Source organism: Phyllobates terribilis, unplaced genomic scaffold (genome assembly GCF_046119375.1).
Source record: "Phyllobates terribilis strain yellow unplaced genomic scaffold, ASM4611937v1 Scaffold_5__5_contigs__length_657084704, whole genome shotgun sequence".
In the NCBI taxonomy this organism is placed as follows: Eukaryota; Metazoa; Chordata; class Amphibia; order Anura; family Dendrobatidae; genus Phyllobates; species Phyllobates terribilis.
In genome coordinates, this window is record NW_027362765.1 from 43,519,748 (window position 1) to 43,547,571 (window position 27,824).

The 27,824-nt window shown below is 45.2% G+C and overlaps 2 protein-coding genes across 2 annotated transcripts in view; both read left to right on the top strand.

Moving 5' to 3' along the window:
• The window catches only part of LOC141270660 (uncharacterized), a 741,199-nt gene that overhangs the window by 341,437 nt on the left and 371,938 nt on the right, over positions 1–27,824 (top strand). The gene's annotated exons all lie outside the window — the stretch shown is intronic.
• The window catches only part of LOC141270672 (gastrula zinc finger protein XlCGF66.1-like), a 42,234-nt gene that overhangs the window by 3,945 nt on the left and 10,465 nt on the right, over positions 1–27,824 (top strand). The window contains exons 2-6 of the mRNA XM_073680768.1: positions 5,229–5,371; positions 5,502–5,681; positions 5,764–5,887; positions 5,972–6,069; positions 6,266–6,356. Of these exons, the coding sequence (XP_073536869.1) occupies positions 5,300–5,371; positions 5,502–5,681; positions 5,764–5,887; positions 5,972–6,069; positions 6,266–6,356 (565 nt within the window). The 5' untranslated portion in view covers positions 5,229–5,299. The remainder of the gene's footprint in view (positions 1–5,228; positions 5,372–5,501; positions 5,682–5,763; positions 5,888–5,971; positions 6,070–6,265; positions 6,357–27,824) is intronic.

A 27,824-nucleotide genomic window follows, 5' to 3' on the forward strand; every position in this document is an offset into this window, starting at 1 on the left:
ACCCCTCGACGGCTGTCAGCTAGTTTCAGCACCCCTCGACGGCTGTCAGCTAGTTTCACCACTCCGCGACGGCTGTCAGCTAGTTTCAGCACCCCGCGACGGCTGTCAGCTAGTTTCAGCACCCCGCGACGGCTGTCAGCTAGTTTCAGCACTCCTCGACGGCTGTCAGCTAGTTTCAGCACCCCCCGACGGCTGTCAGCTAGTTTCAGCACCCCCCCCCGACGGCTGTCAGCTAGTTTCAGCACCCCCCACGGCTGTCAGCTAGTTTCAGCACCCCGCGACGGCTGTCAGCTAGTTTCAGCACCCCGCGACGGCTGTCAGCTAGTTTCAGCACCCCGCGACGGCTGTCAGCTAGTTTCAGCACCCCGTTACGGCTGTCAGCTAGTTTCAGCACCCCGCGACGGCTGTCAGCTAGTTTCAGAACCTCGCGACGGCTGTCAGCTAGTTTCAGCACCTCGCGATGGTTTTCTGCTAGTTTCAGCACCTCCCGACGATCACATTCTATGATTGATTAGTCAGAATGGCTAGCCAATCACAGTGATCAGAAAGCAGGGACCACTGTAATTGGACCCCGCACCAGTAGCCACTCCGGTCAGCCTTCAGTGTTTGCTGCCAGCACGGAACTGTCACTGTGTTATTGCACACAGTGACAGTTAAAGTCCATGATGGATGTAGTACGTCATAATGCGGGGACTAATACCCACATATGATGCACTATGCCCGTCATTCGCCATTAAGGGGTTAAACCATTCGATTTGATATTTGGTGCAGATCTGAAGCCATGTTTTTAAGCGTTTATAGTGCAGAATAGCTTTTACACTGTGTTCCAAATTATTATGCAAATAATATTTTCTCAGATTTTCCCAAATTACCTATATGAATTGCAGTCATTGTAATTTGCATGATAATGCCCCGTCTCATGCTGTACATAACACATCTGCATCTCTGACTGCTATGGGCATAAAAGGGGACAAACTTATGGTGTGGCACCCATGCTCCCCTGACCTCAACCCCATTGAGAACCTCTGGAGCATCATCAAAAGGAGTGTCTATGATGGCGGGAGGCAGTTCACATCTAAGCAACTGCTCTGGGAGGGTATTCTGTCCTCATGCAAAACAGTTGAAGCAGAAACCATCCAAAACCTGACAAATTCAATGGACGAGAGAGTTCAGAAGCTCCTTTCGAACAAGGGGTCCTATGTGCAAATGTAACATCACCTAGAATAAAGTTTTGAGTTGAAAACTGTATGATTTCAGTTTGTAATAACCTGCTAATGCTTATAATTTAAAAAATGACCATTTTTTTGTTCTTTATTAAAATGAAAAGGTTGAAAACTCTGCTGTGCATAATAATTTGGAACATGCATTTTGAGTGCAGTTTGAGGTTTTTATTTTTTTAAAAATATACTGTTATCATAGGCAGTTTGTACAAAAACCTTTCAATTGTACTCTAATAGTTATTTGACTGGAAAATTACAATGACTACAATTCATATAGGTAATTTGGGAAAATCTGAGAAAATATTATTTGCATAATAATTTGGAACACAGTGTATTCTGTCCTTAAAGATGCATCTTTGCTTGCCTGCAGCAATATGGTGCCGTGCACGCGCAGTGGCATCTCTTGGCAACCGAGAAATGATACTGCGCGGGTGGTGGTGCCATATTGCTGCAGGCAAATTTCTTTTTCCTCCAGCAAAATGGCACCTGCGCATGTGCAGTAGCATCTATCGCTTGAAATATGAATACATAATCAGAGCACCACATTAATCCGCCAAAGGCTGCCCCTTATGTCAGAAATGAAAATAAAGATTATAACAGAACCACTGGACAGATTTCCTCAACAAAGGTATCATATTAATCAGTTTAATGGCGCCCACCTGACAGTGTATGTGGTTTGCTAAGCACAATCCTGCTGACAGGTGCACCTTAAGTATCAATGCACAGTTGACCTGCATGTTTAGGCTCACAGAGGGCCGAGTTTTCATGAAATCACATCCACTTTTTCAGCACTTTTTCTTCTGCACAAAAAAACGCAGCAGAAAAATATGCCACATTTCTGCTGTGTGTGAACACAGCCTTGTTTGGCAAAATGGCACTACTACAGCTCATGTCACAAAAAAGCCAAGACCTCATGTATCGAAGCTTGTGTAAAAATTAAAACGTTATGGCTGCTACAACTATGAGTGAATGAACAAGAAAAAATCCATAGGTCTCAACCCCTCTGGATACAGCGGAGAGTCCTGGATTTGGGTCTACTCCCTGCAGTCTCAGACATCTGATGAATGTCCCTCACTGCCACCATCCCTCCTCTGGCAACTCCTCATCCCAGGGTAGTAAGAAATGGTACAGGGGTGTGGTGAGTGGTGTGGATAAGGACTTTGCCAATATTTTCCTGTGACGCACAACGAGCACTCTGTAGTTTGTACTTCTTTCTGTTCTATGAAAGTCTGGAGCTTTGCTTACTGCCAATATGACAAAAATTATCTTAAGGCTTTGGATCTCCGATGTTCCATTAACAATACTTGAGATGATAGAAGATTTACAACATCCGGCCTAAACAGTTACTAGATTGTACTGGTTCTATTTATAATCCGGCCATAAGACCGGTCATTTCTAAGCCTCTGTCTGAGCAGGAGACTAATCTATTGCGAGACGAATTACACTATAGGCCCTATCTGTCCATGTCATAAATGTAGTAATGCAGGTATTATATTCTGGTGTCTGCAGGATGAGGAGGAAAGGATAGGAAAATAGAGATACAGATTAGTGTGAGGTCTAAAATAAGTAGGTTTAAGTAGTATATAGCAAAGAAAAAAATTCAAAATGCTATAGAATAATGAAAATAGTAATAATTGCATTAATCGTCTCCTGCTGCACTCACTCCACTCCAAGAAGGGCCCAGCAGCCAGTGATTGTAAGAATGGAGAAGCCGTCTCAGTAAGCCATTCATGCCATGTTCATATCTTTAAGAGAAAAGGGAGAATATCTACATTATACAACCCCTGTCAAAAATTATGGAATCACCGGGCTCGGAGGATGTTCATTCAGTTGTTTAATGTTGTTGAAAAAAAGCAGATCACAGACATGGCACAAAACTAAAGTCATTTCAAATGGCAACTTTAGGGCTTTAAGAAACACTAAAAGAAATTAAGATAGAAAATGTGGTACTCAGTAAGGGTAATTTTTTTCAGACCAAGCAGAGGGAAAAAATTGTAGAATCACTCAATTCTGAGGAAAAAATTATGGAATCATGAAAAACAAACATACAAAAGAACACTCCAATACATCACTAGTATTTTGTTGCACCACCTCTGGCTTTAATAACAGCTTGCAGTCTCTGAGGCATGGACTTAATGAGTGACAAACAGTACTCTTCATCAATCTGGCTCCAACTTTTTCTGATTGCTGTTGCCAGATCAGCTTTGCAGGTTGGAGCCTTGTCATGGACCATTTTCTTCAACTTCCACCAAAGATTTTCAGTTGGATTGAGATCCGGACTATTTGCAGGCCATGACATTGACCTTATGTGTCTTCTTTCAAGGAATGTCTTCACAGTTTTTGCTCTATGGCAGGATGCATTATCATCTTGAAAAATGATGTCATCATCCCCAAACATCCTTTCAATTGATGGGATAAGAAAACTGTCCAAAATATCAATGTAAACTAGGGCATTTATTGAAGATGTAATGACAGCTATCTCCCCAGTGCCTTTACCTGACATGCAGCCCCATATCATCAATGACTGTGGAAATTTGCATCTTCTCGTCATGCAGTCATCTTTATAAATCTCATTGGAACTGCACCAAACAAAAGTTCCATCATCATCGCCTTGCCCAATGCAGATTCGCGATTCATCACTGAATATGACTTTAATCCAGTCATCCACAGTACACAATTGCTTTTCCTTAGCCCATTGTAACCTTGTTTTTTTCTGTTTAGGTGTTAATGATGGCTTATGTTTAGCTTTTCTGTATGTAAATCCTGTCACGGTCTCCACACTTTCCTTGTCTGCTAGGTTACTATTGTGTGGAGGCTGTCAGTCTGTTTTGGGTTTGCTGGGTTGTTTCTGCAATCATCTGTGTTCACTTCCCTTGATTAGTCTTCTACTTAAGCATGCTAGCTCCTTCACCCAGTGTCAATTGTACACTTGGTATTACCTGTGTAGGACTGATCTCTCTGTGCTCTGTGCCTGACCCAGCCTGACTATTTTCCCTTACCTGGATTTTGACCATTTGCTTGTTAACTGACTACTCTTTTGTCTGCTCCCTTTGTACTGCGCCATCTTCCTGGACTTGACTTTGGATTGTTTGACCTCCCTATTTTTATCTAGTAAGTAGCTCTAATATTATATTTCTTTCAGTAATATTAGTCTTTTCTCTCCTCTTCTGAGACTGTTATTTCTGTAGTGACTCGCGTCACAAATCCCATTTCCTTTAGGTGGTTTCTTACCGTTCGGTCACAGACATTGACTCCAGTTTCCTCCCATTCGTTCCTCATTTGTTTTGTTGAGCATTTCCTGTTTTGGAGACATATTGCTTTAAGTTTCCGGTCTTGACGCTTTGATGTCTTCCTTGGTCTACCAGTATGTTTGCCTTTAACAACCTTCCCATGTTGTTTGTATTTGGTCCAGATTTTAGACACAGCTGACTGTGAGCAACCAACATCTTTTGCAACATTGCATGATGATTTACCTTCTTTTAAGAGTTTGATAATCCTCTCCTTTGTTTCAAATGACATCTCTCGTGTTGGAGCCATGATTCATGTCAGTCCACTTGGTGCAACAGCTCTTCAAGGTGTGATCACTTCTTTTTAGATGCAGACTAATGAGCAGATCTAATTTGATGCAGGTGTTAGTTTTGGAAATGAAAATTTACAGGGTGATTCCATAATTTTTTCCTCAGAATTGAGTGATTCCATAATTTTTTCCCTCTGCTTGGTCTGAAAAAAATTACCCTTACTGAGTACCACATTTTTAATCTTGATTTCTTTTAGTGTTTCTTAAAGCCCTAAAGTTGCCATTTGAAATGACTTTAGTTTTGTGCCATGTCTGTGATCTGCTTTTTTTCAACAACATTAAATAACTGAATGAACATCCTCTGAGCCCGGTGATTCCATAATTTTTGCCAGGGGTTGTACATCTCACCAAAAGTTTCTCATTATCACCAGTAATTGTATTATTACATGGGATTCTTCATGATGTTACATCATCATCTTTTTCCCATTCAGGTCCCTACAATATTAGATCCTCTCAGTGGAGACCTCTGTATAAGAGAATTTTCCCAATTGACCTGTCAAGGATGGATAGAGACAAGATGGCGGAGAGGATATTACACCTCACCCTAGAGATCCTCCTTCGGCTTACTGGAGAGGTGAGAGATTCTGATGACGTCACATTACATCATTCTTATCTATGGGAAAAAACAGATGGACAGAACTGGAGAGGTGAGGACTCTGAAAATGTCTGTAGTGAGATTCATTAATGTGTCTCTCCATAACCAGGATTACACAGTAGTGAAGAAGACCTCTGGTGAGCGCTGTCAGGCCTCTGTGTCTGAGGGATATGGAAGACCCCTGAGCCCAATCATGGTGCCTCCACCTCACCCCCTGATACATGAGGACATCAATGACCAGAAGATCCTAGAACTCACCTACAAGATGATTGAGCTGCTTACTGGAGAGGTGACACTGCTGGGAATGCTGGGACATTATACAGTAACGCTATGAAGGGATCGGAGGATGACAGCATCATTTTATATGTTAGTTTCCTATAAGGTGTCAGGATGTTGCCGTCTATTTTGCCATGGAGGAGTGGGAGTATTTAGAAGGACACAAAGATCTGTACAAGGACGTCATGATGGAGGTTCCCCAGCCTCTTACATCACCAGGTAATAGACAGGACTAAATACACACGGCCTATAATTATCAGTGTCTAAAAAAATGAATTCAGTCCCTTTATATGTTTCCTACAGTTTTATCCAGTAAGAGGACAACACCAGAGAGATGTCCCCGTCCTCTCCTTCCCCAGGACTGTAAACAAGAAGATCCCAATGTTCCTCAGGATCACCAGGTAGAGAGAGAAGGTGTCATGAGATCTCCCCTTTGATGTGTAGACGGCTGTGAAGGTCTTGTGCTCAGTCTTGTTTTATCCACCAGTATTATATGTTTTATACTTATGTAATGAGAACGATGGAGATGGCAGGATTAGAGTTGATCATATATGTGACTTCTCTATCTGTCTGTGACTTTTACAGTATTTTTTTCAGGGTAAAGATCTGACCCATATTAATACTACAGAGACTTATGTGAGGGGTGATGAGCAGTGTAAAGAGGCGATTCTTACAGATAACCGTCCAGGTGAGTAGTAACCACTAAATGCAGAGAAATCACAGGTTCTTCTTCCTGTAAAATTATATGTTGCCTAGTGAAGACCCAGGGTCTTCCGTAGGCGTAACGCTACTCAGACAACGCAGGGTGAGGGTAAAACGGCGTGGCAATACTTTATTGAACCACAAAGCGGACAATAAACACACTGAACAGTCCCAGCAAATGCCCAAGATGGTACAACATTACACAGTCTCACCCTTCTGCTCCGCCCGCTTGGGATAGAACAGCCGCGACTTTGGAGACTTCCAGGGCTGACTACCTCAACCAGTGGCCCCGACAAAGAGAAGGTAGCTTCAAGCTTAGGAAGCTAGCAGTCCATCGAGGTACAGGACCAGGAGACCCGAGGGTCCAAATCTGGCCTCTCCGAGAGTTTCCATGGGGCCAGTCGACCGGTGGGTCCCTCCTGGCAACTCAAAATGTCTCCATAAGTTCTAGACGACCGGTGGGTCCCTCCTAGCAACCCCAAAACAACATATCCATGGGGCCAGGTGACTTCTTTGTCCTCTCCTGGACTCCTCAAAATGTATCCATGTCTCTCTGATGGTTAATGGAGCAGATCCGAATCTTTCCAGTCAGGGCCGCTACCCTTAGACTAGAATCATGTAGAATACAAATCTGTGTCTCTTTAGATGCCATGCCATCCATCTACTTTCCTGAAGGATGTCTCCCATCCTCCTTCCAACATCCTTCTGACTCTGTCTCAAATCTCATTCTGTCTCCAGCACTACAGACATCCCTGTTTAGATTTACATCTGTGTGAGGTCATCAGGCACAACTAAGAGGTAAAGGTGCAGGGCTCGAGTATCCACAGCTCATTCCCCAAGATTGACTAGCAAACACCCTACAATGGTATTTAACATATCTAGCAGATATTCATTGTTCTTGCTAATCTATTTACATAGTTTGTATCACAGGGACTCTAGTAACTACACATCATTGTTTCAGAATCAAAGAGCAGATAACATTCAGGGTTATATAAATAATAGTCTGTTATTCAACTAAAGAAGAACGGAGATTAAAGAGTCAACATAAAAATAAAGGTGTTCTGCTCTTGCCATCAGAAAGTATGTCTAGCATAATTCAGATTTTACTCTGTATCGTCACATGCCTTTTTTAGGGTTTGTTCACTCAGAGCTTTTTGATGTGCTTTTTTACTGACTGAAATATTTAGTGCTTCAACAAAAAAACTCACTATTTAACAATTTTTTTTTTATTAACTCATTTTAGACACAACATTTCATAGGCCAAAGTTGACGTACACTGACGAGCAAAAGGGTAACAATGTTTTAAACTTTTTACTTTCAGGCTCCATATCTCACAATTCACTACTGCTTTAAACATGAGACCATCATTTTATAGACAATCATCGTGGCTATATGCTACATGATTATTTTTTCTAAACTGTTTATTTAACATTTTTTTATCTTTATCATGGCCACGCAATAATGCATCTATTTAAAACATGTTATAAACTTGGGATATCCTATCGGAGAAGGAGTCATCATTGAAGAGTTTTATCAAAAAAACTGTACGAAAGTCTCCGATATATATAGTGAATAAAATATTTTCCAAGTTTTCCCAATCAAGCATTAATAGTAAATAAAATAATACAACTATAAAGGGGAGAGGGCGGATAAAAAGAGAAGGGGTGGAAGAGAAAGAAGAAGAAAAGATGAGGTGTACTACATTCCTAAGTCAAGATAATTATCCCATGGAGCCCATATACGATTAAGCCCTTCAATCTGGTTATTAAGACATGTAGTAAGATTCTCCATCTGTCTAATTTCCTTAATCTTCACTTTAAGTTTTTTAATGGTAGGTGCTGTTAACATATAGAGGAACAGCCTGGCAGGATGTTTCCCCATAGAATGTAGGGGGAACATTAAGCAAATAGACCAAAGGATCTAAAGGGACCGTAGTGCCGAAGATCTGGGTGATCAAATCCCTGACTTTTAGACAAAAAGGGATGATTAGGGGACAGTCCCAAAATATGTGTGTTAATGAGCCCTCTGCCCCCCTGTATCTCCAACATCGATCAGATGTAGAGGGGGAAAACCTATGTAGGACTTCTGTTGTATGGTACGAGTACCAATGCAGTATTATTTTATATTGTTTTTTCTTTTGTGTTACACATAGAGACTATTTAGCCGCCCTAGACCAAATAATCTGCCAAGGAGTAATAGGCAATTCCCTGCCCAAATATCTCTCCTATCTGTCCATGTAAGCATGTGTAACAGGTGTATCCGAGGAGTGAGAAGACAGACTACTGTATACATTTGTAATAAGACCCTTTCTGGAGGGGTTCTGTTTACACAGTCGCTCAAATGGGGTAGGTGTGGAGAATTTTGAGCTTTTATGCAAAGTCAGTGCAAAATATTTATAGTTTTGGAATTTGTAACCGTTCTCTAATAGTTTGGAAAGGAAGAATATCTCAAGTAAAATGGTCGACTATAACTGCATGAGCTTGGAACCACGGCTTTTTCATATCTGTGAAACTATCTTGTTTCAGAGGCGTAAAGAGAAAAGGAATCATAGGAGATCTGGGTGATATCAGGGGGGAAACCTTACTACTTATTCTCCAATTGCGTCAATAACATAGGCCATAGCAAGGGTGTTGAAGGGTTTATAATTTTTGCAGGTGACCATAATAATGAATTGGGATGTATGGGGGCTATCCAAAGTGTTTCAATTTCAGACCACCTAGTAAAAGCTCGTAATGAGGCCCAGGCTGGAATTCTACAAAGATGAACTGCTAGATAATAACTCCAAATGTCTATAAAAGCAAGGCTTCCTGTGATTTTGGGGAGAAGATGACTGTTTTGCAATGTGATGACGTCTGCTTCCCCAGAAAAACAGAAAAAATTAAGAAGATCAGTTTTAAATTTCTTGAAAACTAAACTCGGAATTGATATAGGCAGGGTTTCTAACATATATAGAAATGTAGGCAAAATAGTCATTTTTACAGCAGCTGCTCTCCCAAAAATTGAGAGGTCAAGCTTTGACCATTTGGAGAGTAACAGCTTGATTTCTTGAAAAAAGTCTGGAAAGTTATATTTATATAAGGAATCATAGGATCCAGTTATAAAGATACCAAGATATTTAAGCTTTGTGTCCTTCCAGGCAAGTTTGAACGTTTCGCGTAAGATATTTACTGTTGAGGAAAGTAGGTTAATAGAGAGAGCTTCCATTTTTGTAGTGTTTATCTTATATCCCGAAAGTGCACCATATTCCATCATAGTAGTATGTCGGTTAGATAAGGAAATTTGTGGGTTGCATAAAGCCAGTAAGATATCGTCTGCAAAAAGAGACAACTTAAACCCTTTTTGTTTTATTGAAAACACTGAATATTAGGGTTATTATATTAGATGCCATTGGCTCTATGCAAAGCAAAAACAGGAGGGGGATAAAGGGACATTCCTGGCTGGACCAGTTGAAAATATTAAAACGTGAGGAGGAAGCATGGGGAAGTTTAACAACTGCACTAGGCAATGAATAAAGAGCATGTATGGTTTGAAGGAATGAGCCTGAGAAGCCATATCGTTCTAAAAATGCAAATATGAACGGCCTGTTCAGCCAATCAAATTCCTTCTCGGCATTGAGGCTAAGAAAAAGACCAGGCTAATTACTTCTTCCAAGAGCACCAACCAAGTCTATAGTACAAAAAAAGAGAGCATGGACCGCACCTCCAAAAAAAATCATACGTTGATCTAATGCCTCTCTGCAAAAATATATAACTGAACATGAGGTTCTTAGATTAACATTCTGATCAGACTGCATGAAACCTACTGCCACGTCACGGCAAACCTCTTAGTGGGTCCTAACGTTTCCTGCCTAAAGGAGCGTCGTCGTGTGCCAACCACCTCCTCAACGACAATACCCCAGCAGGGTGGGCAACCTGGTGCCTCACAGCAAACACACTGTGGTGTTGGTGTAGTGTGTCGGCCATTGTTGCTGTGATTTTGTGCTTGTGGGGTGGCGCGGTCCGGAGTCATGGGGACTCAGTCTTGCAGAATGGGTGCTGTGAGGCACCAGGCCGCCAGCCCTACTGGTGCATTGTTGGCGTGACAGTGGTTGAGGCACGGCGCCGCTCCTTTTAGGCAGGAAAAGTTAGGACCCACTAAGAGGTTTGCCAAGACGTGGCAGTGGGCTTCATACAGTTTGATCAGAATGTTAAACTAAGAACCTCATGTTTAGTTATATATATTTTTGCCTAGAGGCGTTAGATCAATTGTATGATTTTTTGGAGGTGGGGTCCATGCTATTTATTTTTTTTTGAAAGTCTATAGTACGCTTAGTATTGTCTCTTGCCTGCCTATGTAACACAAAACCAATCTGGTCTGTATGGATCAAATCTGGGAGGAACGAACTCAATCTGTTTGCTAGGATTTTTGTAAAAATGTTTAAATCTGCGTTCAGTAAAGATATAGGTCTGTAATTAGCACAATCAGCGGGGTCCTTCCCTTGTTTGGGTATTACTGTGATATGAGAGCTTAACATGGAGGGGGGATAGTGGAACCTGATATAAAAGAATTGAAAAGTGGTAGTGTGTCACCCTGACCTGGATGCCACAAGTGTAATTAAAGCTGTGTCTGAGAGCAAGGGGGAGGTTCTCTAGTCAGGTGAACATTAGCATGCAATGCCTCCTGTCTCAGGCCAGTAGGGGGAGCTGGCTGCCCCTATAAAAGCTGGTACTGAGGGCAGGGTTAGAGAGAACAAGATGACCTGTCTCAAGACTGAGACGTGTCTCATCAGAGCAGGGACAGAAAGTTGCATTGTAACCTAAGAGGAAGTGTGGCAGAAGGAGAGCCACAAGCCAGAGACAAGAGGTGAAGAGAGCCTGTCTTGGCAGAGAAAAGACTTAATTTTACCAGACTTTGGTGTCTGAGGCTGGAAGGATTCCACATCCCCCAGCAGAGAACCAGTCCGCAAGGGACTGTACATTCCTTGGCCTAAGAAGCCTGGAGGCCCTGCCACAACCGAAGGGACCAGTAAAGCCGTACAAGGCTGGGAGCAGAAAGGAACCCACGTCGCAGGCCATACAGGCGAGAATACACGGAAAGCTCGGAAACGTGGGCTGTTACCCTATAAGGAGGAGATAGCCAGAAGGAGCGCAGAAAGCACGGTAGGCCTACACCCTCACCCTGACCAGGGCCAATTTCCCCGTTGCTCTCAGACATCCAGGTCCCCTCCTAGCTGGGACTGTTTGTGGGTCAGTTTACCTGTTTAGTAAAGACCCTGGACTGCAACCTGTTGTCTGTGTGCTCCTTGCTCCTCCAGCACTATCATCACTGGGACTCTCACTACCATCACTCCCACCATCCACTATACTGCCCTGGGGCCGCACTCTTCCCGTGGGGAGTCACACTACCCTAGCTGCACACCTCATCAGCCCCAGCGGTCTGCATGCAGCGGCGGTTCCTAATAACCGCAATCCACGGGTGGCGTAGTCGGACATAATTAATAACACATAACGGACTACCACTGGCCTGACCACCTTGAGCCACGGAACCGGGTTGCCACTACTACTCCCATCGTTCCCCCTATTGCCCAGATCTGAGTGCCCCACGGCCCAGGGGGTGAGTCAGTAGCATATATGGAATCAAATCCTCTTGAAAAGTTTTATAGTATAAATATGTAAACCCATCAGGACCTGGTGCTTTACCCTGTTGGAGTTCTTTGATTGTATTCATCAATTTGTCTTTTGTAATTGTACTATTAAGTATTGAGAGGGCTTCTCTATTTAAGGTTGGTAATTGGCAGGAGTCCAGGTAGGTTTTAGTCTCTCAGATCTCTTATTCGGATCTGCAGGTAGGCTAGAGGGCAGGGAATATACATTGTAATAATATTCTTGGAATATGTCTGCTTGTTCTTGGGGATCATAGATAAGGTGACCTTGTGCATTTTTGACAGCAAAGGGTATGATACATAAATTTGACTTGCAACTATTTAGTATATGATTAATTACGCAGATTCTTGTCATGTCACTGCATTGTTACTGTTTTGCTCCTGTATACTACAACATACAACTTGTTCTCACATTCCCTAATAGCTCAGTGGGTTATTAGGCTGATAACCAAGCAAAAGGTCACTGGTTATAATCGAGAAGCAGCCATGAAGAAGATTTTCCAAGAAAAGAGAAACGGTATCGATCACTCGGCAACAAAAATTGCCATGTGAGTGCCATGACAGTTGGAAGAATACAAAATGAAGTCCATCCATCCGTTCAAAAGCCAAGAGGTGGATGTCCAGGGAAAATATCAGAGTCAACCAGGTCTATCAGTTCTGACGCGATAAACACGGCAGTGGAGGTGGCTCGTATGCTTCGTAATAGTGAGATCACAGATAACCATGCTAGCACCGTGTTACACACGTTGCACAAATCTGGAAGGTGACCCGAAAAAAGGTAAAGAAGCCTCAACCCCAATATCATCATAAGAAGCGTCGTCTCTAGTTTCCAGAAAAGTGGACAGTAGAAGATTGGAAACGGGTGATTTGGAGCGTTGAGACTAGGCTCTGATCGGTGCAAATGGGTCTGAAAAAAAACAAGGGGAAAAGGGGCAAACAGATCTAGAAATTGAAGGAACTGTCAAGTTCGGTGGAGGAAGCCTGATGATATGGGTTGGTTTCACAGTCAAAGGCGTTAGATACTTGACCACGATTTATGGTGGTCTCAATGCTGAGCTATATGTGAGTATCCTACACGACAAGTTATTTTGTACACTCGAGTACTATGGCTATGAAAACAATATAGCGGTGTTCCAGCAGGACAATGACCCAAAGCATACATCGAGATTGGCACAGAAAAGGTTCAATGACAATGAACCTGTAGCGTCGGCGTCCCTGCCTCCTGCTAGGCAGGGACGCTGTTCCCCTCACCTCTCTGCTCCGTGCCCGGCGTCCTCCTCCCGCTCTGCTGGCAGCGCGCGCTGCTTCCTGGCCACTGTGCTTAGGGCGCGTGCGCGCGCGCTCCCCCTCTCTTAAAGGGGCCGCGCGCGCCGTCCTAAGGAGTCCCCGGCCAATGGCCGGAGGACCTCACCATATATAAGGCACCTCCTCCAAAATCGAGGTGCCCGAGCAATGTTGTTGCAAAGCCTTCACTCTGCTTCAGCCCTCAGGTCCCGTCACCAGTTACCTGCCAGTCACCTGCCAGATTCCTGCTTGATACCTGCCTGATATCCGTTTACCTGCTTGCAAGCCTGCGGTCTTACGGTCTGCCTTCCAACACCTGTCAGTCTGTCTATGGACCAGCCTGCCCGCTCACCTGGGAGCGCTCATCTGCTACCTGCCTGCTAGCCTACCTGGAGGCTCCGCCGTCACTTGCCGTGACCACCTGCCCGTCCAGAGACTCTTGCCCGCTCACCTGGTAGCGCTCACCTGCTACCTGCCTGCTAGCCTACCTGGAGGCTCTGCCGTCACTTGCCGTGACCACCTGCCTGTCCAAAGACTCTCGCCCGCTCAGCTGGGAGCGCTCACCAGCCACCTGCCTTCTGTCCTTCTACCCAGAGACTGTCCCTGTCACTTGCCGTGACTACCTGCCCTTCTACCCAGAGACTGTCCCTGTCACTTGCCGTGACTACCTGCCCGTCTTCCCCGGGAGCCAGCCGCTTCCTTACAAGGACCGCCCCCTTGTATAGTTGCTCAGAGGTTCTGCCTCCCAGACCAGTTACAGTTTGCTCGGGCCATGGAACCCGGTGGCACCCAAGCTCCCTCGCTCTCGGACCTATGTCATGAACTGTCCCGTCAGAGGTCCCAACAGGAGTACATCCTGAGTCATCTGCGGAATGTCAACTCTCGCCTGGACACTCTGACTGCTCCACCAGCAACAACCGCTAGTGTCATGACTCGCAGCCCGGCAGCGCCGCTGCCCACCAATACCATGGCATCCTGCCCCGGACCCCGGCTTTCTGCACCTCCTCGCTTCGGAGGCGACCCCGCTCAAGCTCGAGGCTTCATAAACCAGTGCACCCTGCACTTTGAACTCCTGTCCCACCAGTTTATCTCCGACCGGGCCAAAGTAGCCTTCATCATGTCCCATCTCACGGGGGAGGCACTGGCTTGGCTAAATCCTCTATGGGAGAGAGGAGACCCCCTGGTGTCCAACCTGCCAGCCTTTCTCACGGCTTTCCGGAAAGTCTTCGACGAACCCGGACGGAAGACCTCATCCGCATCATCTCTGCTACGCCTCCATCTAGGAAATCTCACCGTGGGCCAATATGCCATACGGTTCCGTACCCTTGCTTCGGAGCTGGCCTGGGATAACGACGCCCTGGTGTCTGTCTTTTGGGAGGGTCTGTCCGGCCGTATTAAAGATGAACTCGCCGGTCGGGACATACCTACCACTCTCGACGACTTAATAACTCTTGCCACCCGGATTGACATCCGGTTCCAGGAACGCGCCAAAGAGGTCACCCGTGAGAGGAGGTTTCCACGTCTAGCCCCTACCTTTCAGAAACCTGTCACTTCTCCCGCTACTCCCCAGGCGCACTCACCCGAGCCTATGCAGGTCGACCAGACCAAGATGGTCAAAACCCGTCAAGAGTTACGCCGTGCCGAGGGGAGCTGCTTCTACTGTGGCAGTAAGGAGCACCGGATCCGTTCCTGCCCGGAGAGGTCGGGAAACGCCTGTGTCTAGGATCGCTCAGAGAGGTCGTCCTAGACAAGAGTAAACCCTCTCCATCTCTGTTGCTGTCGGTCTCTATCATCTTTCAAGAGTTGGTCAATGACATCTTCCGGGACCTTCTCTACTCCTGCGTAGTGGTGTACCTGGACGACATCTTGGTCTTCTCTCCGGATCTCCCCACACACCGGAGGGATGTTCGTCAGGTTCTGCTCAGGCTCAGGAAGAACCACCTCTACGCTAAATATGAGAAGTGCCTCTTTGAGCAGACCTCGCTTCCGTTTTTGGGCTACATAATTTCTCAGACCGGCCTACGAATGGATCCTGAGAAACTGTCTGCCATCGAGAAGTGGCCTCGACCAGAGGGGTTGAAGGCTATTCAGCGGTTCCTGGGCTTCGCCAACTACTACCGCCTCTTCATACCGCACTTCTCTTCCTGGACTGCCCCTATCTCTGCGCTCACCCGTAAGGGCACTAATCCCAGAGAATGGTCGCCCGAAGCAGAGGAAGCCTTTCTTTCCTTAAAACAGGCTTTCTCTTCCGCCCCGGTGCTGCATCGCCCGGACGGCAACAAGCAATTCTTCCTGGAAGTTGACGCCTCCTCCTCTGGAGCCGGAGCGGTACTTACCCAAAAATCGTCTTCCGGGAGAATGGTAACTTGCGGCTTCTTCTCCAAACTCTTCTCCTCTTCCGAGCGCAACTATTCTATAGGAGACCGAGAGTTATTGGCCATTAAGCTGGCATTGGAGGAGTGGCGTTACCTGCTCGAGGGGGCTCTTCACCCGGTAATAATTTACACGGACCACAAGAACTTGGCTTACCTCCAGAGTGCCCAGAGACTTAACCCGCGCCAAGCCCGGTGGTCCTTGTTTTTTGCTCGCTTTGATTTTGTTCTTCATTTTCGCCCGGCTGACAAAAACATCAAAGCTGATGCCTTGTCCCGATCCTTCCTGGTGTCTGATCTTGAGGAGGAACCTAAACACATCATCGATCCCGCCAGAGTAATGCAGGTGGCCCCCGTGAGTCTAAATCGTCTCCCTCCCGGTAAGACGTTCGTAACGGTACCTGATCGGGAGAAGATCCTACACTGGGGTCACTCGTCTAAGCTTGCTGGCCACGCCGGTCAGAAAAAGACCCTCCAGCTTATCACCCGGCACTACTGGTGGCCTACCCTGCACAAGGACTTAATAGACTTTGTTTCTGCCTGTGTGTCCTGCGCCCGCAACAAGGTTCCGAGACATCTGCCAGCCGGTCACCTCCTTCCTCTTCCAGTACCTGCTGCCCCCTGGCAGCATATAGCTATGGACTTCATAACAGATCTCCCTGTCTCTGCCGGTTGTACGGTCATTTGGGTGGTCGCTGACCGCTTTTCCAAAATGGCTCATTTCATTCCCCTGCCAGGCCTCCCGTCTGCTCCCGAGCTGGCTAAAGACTTTATCCGCCACATCTTCCGTCTCCGTGGCCTGCCCCTCCACATCGTGTCGGATCGTGGGGTCCAGTTCACCTCACGCTTCTGGAGAGCCACATGCAAGCTGCTAGATGTCACCCTGGACTTCTCCTCCGCATACCACCCACAGTCCAATGGTCAAGTGGAGCGGATCAATCAGATCCTGACCAGTTACCTCCGGCACTTCGTTAATGCCCACCATTCAGACTGGGTGGATCTCCTGCCATGGGCCGAATTCTCTTACAATAATCACGAGAGCGAATCTTCCTCCAAATGCCCGTTTTTTGTAGTCTTCGGTCAGCATCCTCGGATCCCATTTCCCGTCTCCACCTCGGTGGACAATCCGGCTGTGGAATCTCTCGTTAGCAAATTTTCCTCCATTTGGGAGAGTACCCGATCCGCACTCCTTCAGTCGTCCGAGCTGATGAAAAAACACGCTGACAAAAAACGCCTGGATCCTCCACAATTCTGTCCTGGAGATAAAGTCTGGCTCTCGTCCAAGTATGTCCGGCTCAAGATTCCTTCCTACAAGTTAGGGCCTCGGTTCATCGGCCCACTGGAAGTTATCAAACAAATCAACCCAGTGGCCTATAAATTGAAACTCCCGGCCAACTTGCGGATCCCTAACTCCTTCCATGTATCTCTCCTCAAACCCGTGGTACTTAACTCTTTTTCCAAGTCTACAGGTACGCCTCCTACTCCGGTTTCCGCTAAAAACGAGTTTGAGGTAGAGAATATTCTGGCCACCAAAAGGGTAAGAGGAAAAACCTTTTTTCTGGTAGCTTGGAAGGGGTTTGGTCCTGAGGAGAGAACTTGGGAGCCCCGGGAGAACATCCATGCCCCTCTCACCCTTGATAAATTTCTGTCTGGCCTAAAAAAGGGGGGGCCTAAAGGGGGGGGGGTACTGTAGTGTCGGCGTCCCTGCCTCCTGCTAGGCAGGGATGCTGTTCCCCTCACCTCTCTGCTCCGTGCCCGGCGTCCTCCTCCCGCTCTGCTGGCAGCGCGCGCTGCTTCCCGGCCACTGTGCTTAGGGCGCGCACGCGCGCGCTCCCCCTCTCTTAAAGGGGCCGCGCGCGCCGTCCTAAGGAGTCCCCGGCCAATGGCCGGAGGACCTCACCATATATAAGGCACCTCCTCCAAAATGGAGGTGCCCGAGCAATGTTGTTGCAAAGCCTTCACTCTGCTTCAGCCCTCAGGTCCCGTTACCAGTTACCTGCCAGTCATCTGCCAGATTCCTGCTTGATACCTGCCTGATATCCGTTTACCTGCTTGCAAGCCTGCGGTCCGACGGTCTGCCTTCCGACACCTGTCAGTCTGTCTATGGACCAGCCTGTCCACTCACCTGGGAGCGCTCATCTGCTACCTGCCTGCTAGCCTACCTGGAGGCTCCGCCGTCACTTGCCGTGACCACCTGCCCGTCCAGAGACTCTTGCCCGCTCACCTGGGAGCGCTCACCTGCTACCTGCTTGCTAGCCTACCTGGAGGCTCTGCCGTCACTTGCCGTGACCACCTGCCTGTCCAAAGACTCTCGCCCGCTCACCTGGGAGCGCTCACCAGCCACCTGCCTGCTGTCCTTCTAACCAGAGACTGTCCCTGTCACTTGCCGTGACTACCTGCCCTTCTACCCAGAGACTGTCCCTGTCACTTGCCGTGACTACCTGTCCGTCTTCCCCGGGAGCCACCCGCTTCCTTACAAGGACCGCCCCCTTGTATAGTTGCTCAGAGGTTCCGCCTCCCAGACCCGTTACAGAACCATTCAATGACAATGAAGTAGAGATGCTGGATTGGCCCCCACAATCCCCAGACCTCAACCCAATCGAACACTTGTGAGTAGAGGTGAAGAAAAGACTGTATATAAACCCAAGTAAGTCGACCAGTATGCACCAACTTTGGGAACATGTAGAAGAGACCTGGGATCAGATTGCAGTCACAATATGCTTGAATCTGATCAAGAGCATGCCCAGGAGGGTTGTAGTGTTGGATTGAGGATTGAGATAGCCAAGATGATTGTCTATAAAACGATGGAAGTCTCATGTTCGAAGCAGTAGTGGATGGTGAGATATGGAGCCTGTAAGTAAAAAGTTCAAAACATCGTTACCCTTTTGCTCGTCAATATAATACAGTATTTATAAAATAAAAAAAATATATATGTACAGTACAGACCAAAAGTTTGGCACACCTTCTCATTTAAAGATTTTTCTGTGTTTTCATGACTATGAAAATTGTACATTCACACTGAAGCCATCAAAACTATGAATTAACACATGTGGAATTATATACTTAACAAAAAAGTGTGAAACAACTGAAAATATGTCTTATATTCTAGGTTCTTCAAAGTAGCCACCTTTTGCTTTGATGACTGATTTGCACACTCTTGGCATTCTCTTGATGAGCTTCAAGAGGTAGTCACCGGAAATTGTCTTCTAGCAATCTTGAAGGAGTTCCCAGAGATGCTTAGCACTTGTTGCCCCTTTTGCCTTCACTTTGCGGTCCAGCTCACCCTAAACCATCTCGATTGGGTTCAGGTCTGGTGACTGTGGAGGCCAGGTCATCTGGTGTAGCACCACATCACTCTCCTTCTTGCTCAAGTAGCCCTTACACAGCCTGGGGTCATTGTCCTGTTGAAAAATAAATGATGGTCCAACTAAACGCAAACTGGATGGAATTGCATGCCGCTGCAAGATGCTGTGGTAGCCATACTGGTTCAGTATGCCTTCAATTTTGAATAAATCCCCAGCAGTGTCACCAGCAAAGCACTCCCACACCATCACACCTCCTCCTCCATGCTTAACGGTGGGAACCAGGCATGTAGAGTCCATCCGTTCACCTTTTCTGCTTCGCACAAAGACACGGTGCTTGGAATCAAAGATCTCAAATTTGGACTCATCAGACCAAAGCACACATTTCCACTGGTCTAATGTCCATTCCTTGTGTTCTTTAGCCCAAACAAGTCTCTTCTGCTTGTTGCCTGTCCTTAGCAGTGGTTTCCTAGCAGCTATTTTACCATGAAGGCCTGCTGCATAAAGTCTCCTCTTAACAGTTGTTGTAGAGATGTGTCTGCTGCTAGAACTCTGTGTGGCATGGACCTGGTCTCTAATCTGAGCTGCTGTTAACCTGCGATTTCTGAGGCTGGTGACTCAGATAAACTTATCCTCAGAAGCAGAGGTGACTCTTGGTCTTCCTTTCCTGGGGCGGTCCTCATGTGAGCCAGTTTCTTTGTAGCGCTTGATGGTTTTTGCTACTGCACTTGGGGACACTTTCAAAGTTTTCCCAATTTTTCGCACTGACTGACCTTCATTTCTTAAAGTAATGATGGCCACTCGTTTTTCTTTACTTAGCTGCTTTTTTTCTTGCCATAATACAAATTCTAACAGTCTATTCAGTAGGACTATCAGCTGTGTATCCATCATACTTCTGCACAACACAACTGATGGTCCCAACTCCATTTATAAGGCTAGAAATCCCACTTATTAAACCTGACAGGGCACACCTGTGAAGTGAAAACCATTTCCGGTGACTACCTCTTGAAGCTCATCAAGAGAATGCCAAGAGTGTGCAAAGCAGTCATCAAAGCAAAAGGTGGCTACTTTGAAGAACCTAGAATATAAGACATATTTTCAGTTGTTTCACACTTATTTAAGTATATAATTCCACATGTGTTAATTCATAGTTTTGATGCCTTCAGTGTGAATGTACAATTTTCATTGTCATGAAAATACAGAAAAATCTTTAAATCAGAAGGTGTGTCCAAACTTTTGGTCTGTACTGTATATATGCAATCAGTTCTGTCCGTTTGGTCATGTGATTTCTCCAATGACTCCAGCCTATCTCCATTCACAGCAGGAATGGATTAGTCTCTGCTTCAGAAAGTGATTTGCTAAGTTTGTCACAAGTTCATCCTGGAGGAAAAGCATAAGACTGGTGGAGCATCTCGCCATCAGTGGAAGAGGATTAATAATGATAATAGTATCTCAGGAGCTATAAACCATTGAGGGCCATGGACTTGGCAACAATGTGTATAGGGCAAGCACTGTGCACCATTCCGGAGTCGTGGAGTTGGAGTCGGTGTCATGGAAATTGAGGAGTCGGGAGTCGAAGGTTTGGCTTACCGACTCCACAGCCCTGGTGATAATCCAGCACCATATAGAAAGGCTGAAACATAAATTTTATTGCCTGGTTGTTCCTTCCGTGCTGGCATGCTCTAACAAAAAACACATACACTTATGGCTACATCCCTACTGACACGTTTCTTGTTTATTCATCCCTTACTCATAGCTTGTGGAACAATACCCGTTTCAGAGTATTAAACGCTGGCGCTTACATTGTACAGGGATAATCAATTAATTCATCAGTAGAAAATAGATCTTAATAACATAGAAATGAGATACAGTAATAAAAAGAGAATATACAGTTAGGTCCATATATATTTGGACAGAGACAACATTTTTCTAATTTTGGTTCTAGACATTACCACAATGAATTTTAAATAAAACAATTCAGATGCAGTTGAATTTCAGACTTTCAGCTTTCATTTGAGGGTATCCACATTAAAATTGGATGAAGGGTTTAGGAGTTTCAGCTCCTTAACATTTGCCACCCTGTTTTTAAAGGGACCAAAAGTAATTGGACAAATTAAATAATTGTAAATAAAATGTTAATTTCTAGTACTTGGTTGAAAACCCTTTGTTGGCAATGACTGCCTGAAGTCTTGAACTCATGGACATCACCAGACGCTGTGTTTCCTCCTTTTTAATGCTCTGCCAGGCCTTCAATGCGGTGGTTTTCAGTTGCTGTTTGTTTGTGGGCCATTCTGTCTGAAGTTTAGTCTTTAACAAGTGAAATGCATGCTCAATTGGGTTGAGATCAGGTGACTGACTTGGCCATTCAAGAATATTCCACTTCTTTGCTTTAATAAACTCCTGGGTTGCTTTGGCTTTATGTTTTGGGTCATTGTCCATCTGTAGTATGAAACAACGACCAATCAGTTTGGCTGCATTTGGCTGCTTCTGAGCACACAGTATGGCTCTGAATACATCAGAATTCATTCGGCTGCTTCTGTCCTGTGTCACATCATAAATAAACACTAGTGACCCAGTGCCACTGGCAGCCATGCATGCCCAAGCCATCACACTGCCTCCGCCGTGTTTTACAGATGATGTGGTATGCTTTGGATCATGAGCTGTACCACTCCTTCGCCATACTTTTCTCTTTCCATCATTCTGGTAGAGGTTGATCTTGGTTTCATCTGTCCAAAGAATGTTCTTCCAGAACTGTGCTGGCTTTTTTAGATGTTTTTTAGCAAAGTCCAGTCTAGCCTTTTTATTCTTGATGCTTATGAGTGGCTTGCACTGTGCAGTGAACCCTCTGTATTTACTTTCATGCAGTCTTCTCTTTATGGTAGATTTGGATATTGATACGCCTACCTTCTGGAGAGTGTTGTTCACTTGGTTGGCTGTTGTGAAAGGGTTTCTCTTCACTATGGAGATTATTCTGCGATCATCCACCACTGTTGTCTTCCGTGGGCGCCCAGGTCTTTTTGCATTGATGAGTTCACCAGTGCTTTCTTTCTTTCTCAGGATGTACCAAACTGTAGATTTTGCCACTCCTAATATTGTAGCAATTTCTCGGATGGGTTTTTTCTGTTTTTGCAGCTTAAGGATGGCTTGTTTCACCTGCATGGAGAGCTCCTTTGACCGCATGTTTACTTCACAGCAAAACCTTCCAAATGCAAGCACCACACCTCAAATCAACTCCAGGCCTTTTATCTACTTAATTGAGAATGACATAACGAAGGGATTGCCCACACCTGTCCATGAAATAGCCTTTGAGTCAATTGTCCAATTACTTTTGGTCCCTTTAAAAACAGGATGGCACATGTTAAGGAGCTGAAACTCCTAAACCCTTCATCCAAGTTTAATGTGGATACCCTCAAACGAAAGCAGAAAGTCTGAACTTCAACTGCATCTGAATTGTTTTGTTTAAAATTCATTGTGGTAATGTCTAGAACCAAAATTAGAAAAATGTTGTCTCTGTCCAAATATATATGGACCTAACTGTATGTAAGATGCTAACAGAGGTACATGAGATTCGTCTTTTCATTTATATTTTTTGGTTCTCGAGTATAAAAATGTAGTACTCATATTGTCTCCTGTCTTAGAGGGATTCTTTTCCACTCTTCTCATGAGGGCTTATTACGACTTTGTCATGCTCCTGGATTTAAACCCTTGAACCTGTGTTTTGTGGTCAGCTTCTCTGTCTGCCGAGCCACAGAAGGCACACCTTTTTCTTCAGGTGTTTAGGTTCTGTTATCCTGGCTGCTGTCTGTTTAGCTTAACACAGGTGTTCTTATTTGTCTGCCCGATCATCCTTTCGGGTGTGGATTTATGTTCTGTCCCCTTGCTGGCATTTACTGCTGGTGATGGTCTCTTTTGTATGTCCAGCCATTTTGCTGTAGTTTAAAGTCAGTCAGTGAAATTCCAGCTAGGGTTTATCTCTGCTGTTTCTGTTCTATTCTCTACACCTATCTTCTTTTCCTTTTGAGGAAGTGGTCAGCATATTATCTAACAGTATGTATTTTATACCTTATTTTGTATTTTGTGGTTTGTTTTACTCACTCTGTATGGTCTTATGACAGCTCACTGTGACTTCACTGAAATGCCTCCTATTTTACCTAGCCCCACACTACTAGATAGATTATGTAAAATAAGAGGCTGGTCAGTGAAGGCACAGTGAGCTGTCATAAGAGCATACAGTTGTATGTGTAAGCAGAGCAACAGATAGAGCGCCCCCCACAGTCCTGTTCCAAAGCACATGCATATCATTATCTCCAAACTGAAAGTAAAGATTACACAAGAACCACTGGACGGATTTAATCAACTAAGGTATCATTTTATTCAGTGCAATGTTGCCCACCAGACAGTGTATGTAGTTTATTGAGCGCAATCCTGCTGACAGGTGCGCTTTAAAATATAGCATATGTAAGGTAAACAATACAACCATTTTTTTATTGTTTTCAAAGTTCTGAATTTTTGTAAGCCACTAAACCAGACTATCAAGGTGCAGAACAAGATGGCAATGGAGGCTAGATTGGAGGTCTGTTCTCTTCAGTGATGACTCCAGTTTTTGTCTTGGATGCAATGATAGCCAGAGATTGGTCTGGAGACTATGCATGCTATGCAATGAAGAAGCGTTAAGGAGCCATTGGTAATAATCGAGGACTAAAATTCTCAAGTAATCAGTACTCAAATCGAGTTGGTCTGGCACTGGTACCGAGTATAATACCGAGTATAATAGAAGGTGGGAAAGTCAAGCAATTTCCAGAAGAGCCTAACAAAGGGGCTGTGAAGGCAGGAAAATTGCTGAAATGGATGGAAACAGTGCTCAAACGGAATGGGAACAGCATGGGGAAGATGCCTGGATGCATCTCTGACTACTTGCCGTTCCCCACTGTTGTCTTCTTCTGACCATGGCTGCTCAAATATTTGCGCTTCACTGCACACAAGCTTCTTATGTCCCTTTTGAAATGTGCAGGGCGAGAGGCCAGAATCAATAAATGGAAATGTAATGAGCTCCTCGGAGTGTGGGATCACTTGTCTCCTGGGACTTGCCTTGCTCAGAGAAAGGAGGATCAGGGTGAGGATTATGTGGTCAGGGTGGTGCTGGGTAACATACTGGAAGCATTATCTGCCATCCAACCAACTACCTGTTTGCACTGTTCTGGCTTCAAGAATGGTGTCCCCCAACTAATCCTGCAAAGTGGGATAGGAATCTAGGTCTCGTGGATGAGCATATTTGTTGTGCTCCCATAGCACGCAGTTTCACCTGGCCCATAGCCTCGGTCTCTACGTGCACCATCTGCAGCACGTCCACTTCCCTGTCACTTAACACACACCTTGTGCATTTTAAGTTAGGTACCGTATTTTTCGGACTATAAGACGCACTGGACCATAAGAGGCATCTAGGTTTTAGAGAAGGAAAATAAAATAAAAATGTAAGCAAAAAATGTGTTCATGATGCACTTTTAAGGGTGAGGGGGTCTTCTGCTGACACTGGTATAGGGGTAATGTCCCCCAATTCTGACAATATCCCCCATTCTGGTATATATGCCCCCTTTTCCTTTTATACGTGGTCCCCATCCTGGTATGCATGGCACCCCTCATCCTTATACTGGTATGAATGACACCCCTCATCCCTATCCTGGTATGCATGGCACCCCTCATCCCTGTCCTGGTATGCATGGCACCCCTCATCCCTATCCTGGTATGCATGGCACCCCTCATCCCTGTCCTGGTATGCATGGCACCCTTCATCCCTATCCTGGTATGCATGGCACCCCTCATCCCTATCCTGGTATGCATGGCACCCCTCATCCCTATCCTGGTATGCATGGCACAGCAATCCCCATCCTGGTATGCATGGCACCCCTCATCCCTGTCCTGGTATGCATGGCACCCCTCATCCTTGTCCTGGTATGCATGGCACCCCTCATCCCTATCCTGGTATGCATGGCACCCCTCATCCATATTCTGGTATGTATGGCCCCTCATCCTTATCCTGGTATGTATGGCCCCCTCATCTTTATCCTGTTATGTATGCTCCCCTCAGCGTTATCCTGGTATGCATGGCATCCCTCATCCTTACCTTTGTATGTATGGCCCCCTCATCCTTATCCTAGTATGCATGGTCCACATAATCCCCACCAGGTTGCACATAAAAAAATAAACACTCCTACTCACCTTTCTTCTCTCCTCCAGCGCTGCATCCTGTCTGCCCGCACTGATCTCTCCATGTGAGCCGCGCATGACATCACTGCCATGCACGGCTCACAAGGAGAGATCAGCTGCCGGAAGTCACTGCTCCCCACGCCGGGACTGTGTGCGCGGGGAGCAGTGACTTCATGCTCCTTAATAGCCGGCACACAGCGTGGGGAGCAGTGAATATTCATTTTCTTTAGCAGCGGGGACAGTCTAGGCTGTAGCGGGCGGCTGCTGCCTCCTGTGCTCCGCTCCTGCACCGCTACTGCTCCCCCACACCGTGTATACATATATACCCTCTCCCCCCCAACATTCGGACTATAAGACGCACCCCCCATTTTCCTCAAAAATTTTGGAGGAAAAAAGTGCGTCTTATAGTCCGAAAAATACTGTATATAATATATGCCTGCAAAGTTTCCGGTATTAATAGGGAAAAGAAAGTATGTAGCCCTGAAACGGACTTTTGTTTTTAGGTTGCAGCAGCCTTATATTTATATAAAGTCCGAATACTTGGAGTAGAAAAATTAGAAAAAATTGCCAGCTCACCTGAAGTAGTCCCGGGGATAGGAGCACGGAGAAGCGTCCTGACCAGACGTGAGTTGAATGCGAAGTAAAGGAATTTACAGCTCCAAATAAAACTAATGATGTTTATTAAATCTCAAAAAAGTTAAAAAGATAATTGAGAAAACTCATGCATAAATAGAGAACACTCAGTGCGAGGGATTACGGAACGGACACATGTCAAGGTAGTTAGGACATCTAGGCAACGCGTTTCGAACGCAACCTGGGTGTTCTTTGTCAAAGCTGTTATAAGAATTGTGTGCTATGATTAAATAGCCTCCTGATTAGTGTTGAGCGAATTTGTTCGGCATTTCAAATTCGTGTTCGTGTTCGGGGTTCCAGCTTGTTCGCGCCCAAAAAAATCAGCTCTGCCCACGAACATCCCTGATTTGCCACGCAGTGACGTTACCTGCGTGACAGCATGGCAAATCAGGGATGTTCATGGGCGGAGCCGATTTTTTGGCGCGAACAAGCCGGAACCCCGAACACGAACCCGAATTTGAAATGCCGAACAAATTCGCTCAACAGTAATCCTGATAACAAGCAGGTGGAAACAGCTCTACGTCTGACCGCAGGTAAGATCACATGTTCCTGATAATTATACATACAGCTATATGAAAAAGTTTGGGCACCCCTATTAATCTTAAGCTTAATGTTTTTTAAAAATTGGTGTTTTTGCAACAGCTATTTCAGTTTGATATATGTAATAACTGTTGGACACAGTAATGTTTCTGCCTTGAAATGAGGTTTATTGTACTAACAGAAAATGTGCAATCTGCATTCAAACAAAATTTGACAGGTGCATAAGTATGGGCACCCTTATCATTTTCTTGTTTTAAATACTCCTACCTACTTTTTACTGACTTACCAAAGCACTTTTTTGGGTTTTGTAACCTCATTGAGCTTTGAACTTCAAAGCCAGGTGTATGCAATCATGAGAAAAGCTACTTAAAGTGGCCACTTGCAAGTTGTTCTCCTGTTTGAATCTCCTCTGAAGAGTGGCATCATGGGCTTCTCAAAACAACTGTCAAATGATCTGAAAACAAAGATTATTCAACATAGTTGTTCAGGGGAAGGATACAAAAAGCTGTCTCAGAGATTTAACCTGTCAGTTTCCACTGTGAGGAACATAGTAAGGAAATGGAAGAACACAGGGACAGTTCTTGTTAAGGCCAGAAGTGGCAGGTCAAGAAAAACATCAGAAAGGCAGAGAAGAAGAATGGTGAGATCAGCCAAGGACAATCCTCAGACCACCTCCAGAGAGCTGCAGCATCAACTTGCTGCAAATGGTGTCACTATGCATCGGTCAACTATACAACGCACTTTGCACAAGGAGAAGCTGTATGGGAGAGTGATGCGAAAGAAGCCGTTTCTGCAAGCACGCCACAAACAGAGTCGGCCGAGGTATGCAAAAGCACATTTGGAGAAGCCAATTTCTTTTAGGAAGAAGGTCCTGTGGATTGATGAAACCAAGATTGAGTTGTTTGGTCATACAAAAAGGTGTTATGCATGGCGGCAAAAAAACACAGCATTCCAAGAAAAACACTTGCTACTCACAGTAAAATTTGGTGGAGGTTCCATCATGCTTTGGGGCTGTGTGGCCAATGCCGGCACCGGGAATCTTGTTAAAGTTGAGGGACGCATGGATTCCACTCAGTATCAGCAGATTCTTGACAATAATGTTCAAGAATCAGTGACAAAGTTGAAGTTACGCAGGGGATGGATCTTTCAGCAAGACAATGATCCAAAACACCGCTCCAAATCTACTCAGGCATTCATGCAGAGGAACAATTACAATGTTCTGGAATGGCCATCCCAGTCCCCAGACCTGAATATCATTGAACATCTGTGGGATGACTTGAAGAGGGCTGTCCAAGCTCAGCGACCATCAAACTTAACTGAACTGGAATTGTTTTGTAAAGAGGAATGGTCAAAAATACCTTCATCCAGGATCCAGGAAATCATTAAAAGCTACAGGAAGCGACTAGAGGCTGTTATTTTTGCAAAAGGAGGATCTACTAAATATTAATGTCACTTTTCTGGTGAAGTGCCCATACTTA